The sequence below is a fragment of the Octodon degus genome, unplaced genomic scaffold, assembly GCF_000260255.1.
Source record: "Octodon degus isolate 3935 unplaced genomic scaffold, OctDeg1.0 scaffold00080, whole genome shotgun sequence".
Taxonomy (NCBI): domain Eukaryota; kingdom Metazoa; phylum Chordata; class Mammalia; order Rodentia; family Octodontidae; genus Octodon; species Octodon degus.
This window is the reverse complement of record NW_004524656.1, coordinates 6,029,466-6,031,327: the sequence shown is the minus strand read 5'-3', so window position 1 is coordinate 6,031,327 and position 1,862 is coordinate 6,029,466. Positions and strand designations below refer to the sequence as shown.

General features: G+C 40.0%; 1 protein-coding gene across 3 annotated transcripts in view; it reads left to right on the top strand.

Annotated features, from left to right (window-relative positions):
• Positions 1 to 1,862, top strand: part of Cbl (Cbl proto-oncogene) — an 84,305-nt gene that overhangs the window by 58,418 nt on the left and 24,025 nt on the right. For 2 of the 3 annotated variants that reach the window (XM_004636411.2, XM_023721073.1), the window contains one exon: positions 869 to 1,015. In XM_004636411.2, the coding sequence (XP_004636468.1) occupies positions 869 to 1,015 (147 nt within the window). Of the gene's footprint in view, positions 1 to 868; positions 1,020 to 1,862 lie in introns of those variants that run through there. The other variant, XM_023721074.1, reaches the window with a different exon arrangement.

The following is a 1,862-nucleotide window of genomic DNA, read 5'->3' as shown; positions in this document are numbered from 1 at the left end:
ACACACACACACACACCCCAAAATAAATGTTAATAAATAAATAAATTTAAAAAAAATAAATAAATTTAAAGATGTATGACCGTGATGGTTCCCCCCCTCTTATTTTCTATCTTATTTGTGTGGGAAGATGGGAAGAGGTCTGGTTATTGCAGGCTTTCATTGCATTTGCCATTCTAAAGCCTTTCTTGCAACAAAGACAGTATCACTGACTGTTTAATATTTTCAGTAGCATACTCCATTCTCTCTGTGCTAGACTTTGAATAATATTAACCAAAAAATATGTTTGAAGACGTTATTTTTAATTGTTTGAGACACAGTTCCACTGTGTAATTTAGGCTGGCTTTAAACTCACTGTGTAGCCTAGGGTGACCTTGAATTTGTGGTAGTCCTCCTGCCTCAGCCTCCTAAGTGCTGGGGTTACAGCTCTGTGCCACCACACTCACCTTGAGGTAACCTCTAAAATAAGTAAGCAAATTTTTTTTCTTTTAAGTTTTGTGGTACCAGGGATCAAACTCAGGACCTTGCTCTTGCCAGGCAAGCACTTATTCCACTGAGTTATCTCCCTAGCCCCAAGCAAATAAATATTTATGATGCTTAAAAGTGAAACCTCCCCACCTCCCTGCCCCAGGATCGAGGAGATGGCTCAGTAGAATAAGCACTTCCCTGGCAAGCCCAAGGATCTGAGTTCAATCCCAAAAAAAGAGTGAACCCCCCCTCCCAAAAAAAAGAGTGAACCTAAGGCTTCACATGTTTGGCAGGTGCTGGGACTACTGAGTATAGCCCAGCCCTAAATTTGTTTTAAGTTGTGAATTTGATTCATTTAGAGTAAAAACAATGTGTTTACTTATTGTGTTTCTGCTCATTGTAGGCGAAACCTCACCAAGCTGTCCCTGATCTTTAGCCACATGCTGGCAGAGCTGAAAGGCATCTTTCCAAGTGGACTCTTTCAAGGAGACACATTTAGGATCACTAAAGCAGATGCTGCAGAATTTTGGAGAAAAGCCTTTGGAGAAAAGTGAGTCTCAAAATGCTGAATTTGGGCTAAGAAAAATTGAAGCTAATCTTGAAATTTTTGTTCAATGTTTTATTAATGAAGTGTTTCAAATATAGAAAAGCTTTGAAAAAATATATTCATTTTCTAGCTCTGGTGAGGATCAAAATTTTTTCCCGGTCATTTTGTTTTAAAGAAATAAAAGTTGTATAGATTTAGTTGAAGCTCATGCACCCCCCCAACCTTCTTTCTCTTTTTGTTTTTTTTTGAGACAGGGCTTTGCTGTGCAGTTCAGGCTGGCCTCAAAACAGCGATGTCCTGCCTCAGCGCCCTGCCCCGCCCCGCTGCCCCCCCCCCCCCCCCCCCCCCCGCTGGGATTACAGGTGTGTGTCACCATGCCTGGCCAAAAAAAGCCCATGCTTTTTGTTTGAATACTTTTCCCTTCATCTGTTCTGCTGTTACTGGACATTTGGATTTCACATTATTTGCTGTTCAAATAGAGCAGCAGTGCTATGATACATAGCAAAAGCAAAAATAAAGATCTCCTTAGTTATGTACTGAGGAGTGGCATTTTGAGAATTGTCCAACCAGTTTTCAAAGTGGTTATACTGGGTTTATATTCTTTAATTAGTATATGTAAGATTTCCAGGGCTGGAGGTGAAGTTCCTTGATAGAGGGTTTATCTAATATAAGGGCCTGTGTTCAGTCCCCATCAATCACTCAAAATCAAAATCAGAATAATTTTATAAATAAACTGTAGCCACAGAGGTAGACTTCAATACTCATGTTACTGAATGTACGACACCAATCATGACAAATGACAGCAGCAGCAGCCCATTCAAGCTCCACTAGGTCTCTTTTTTTTTTTTTT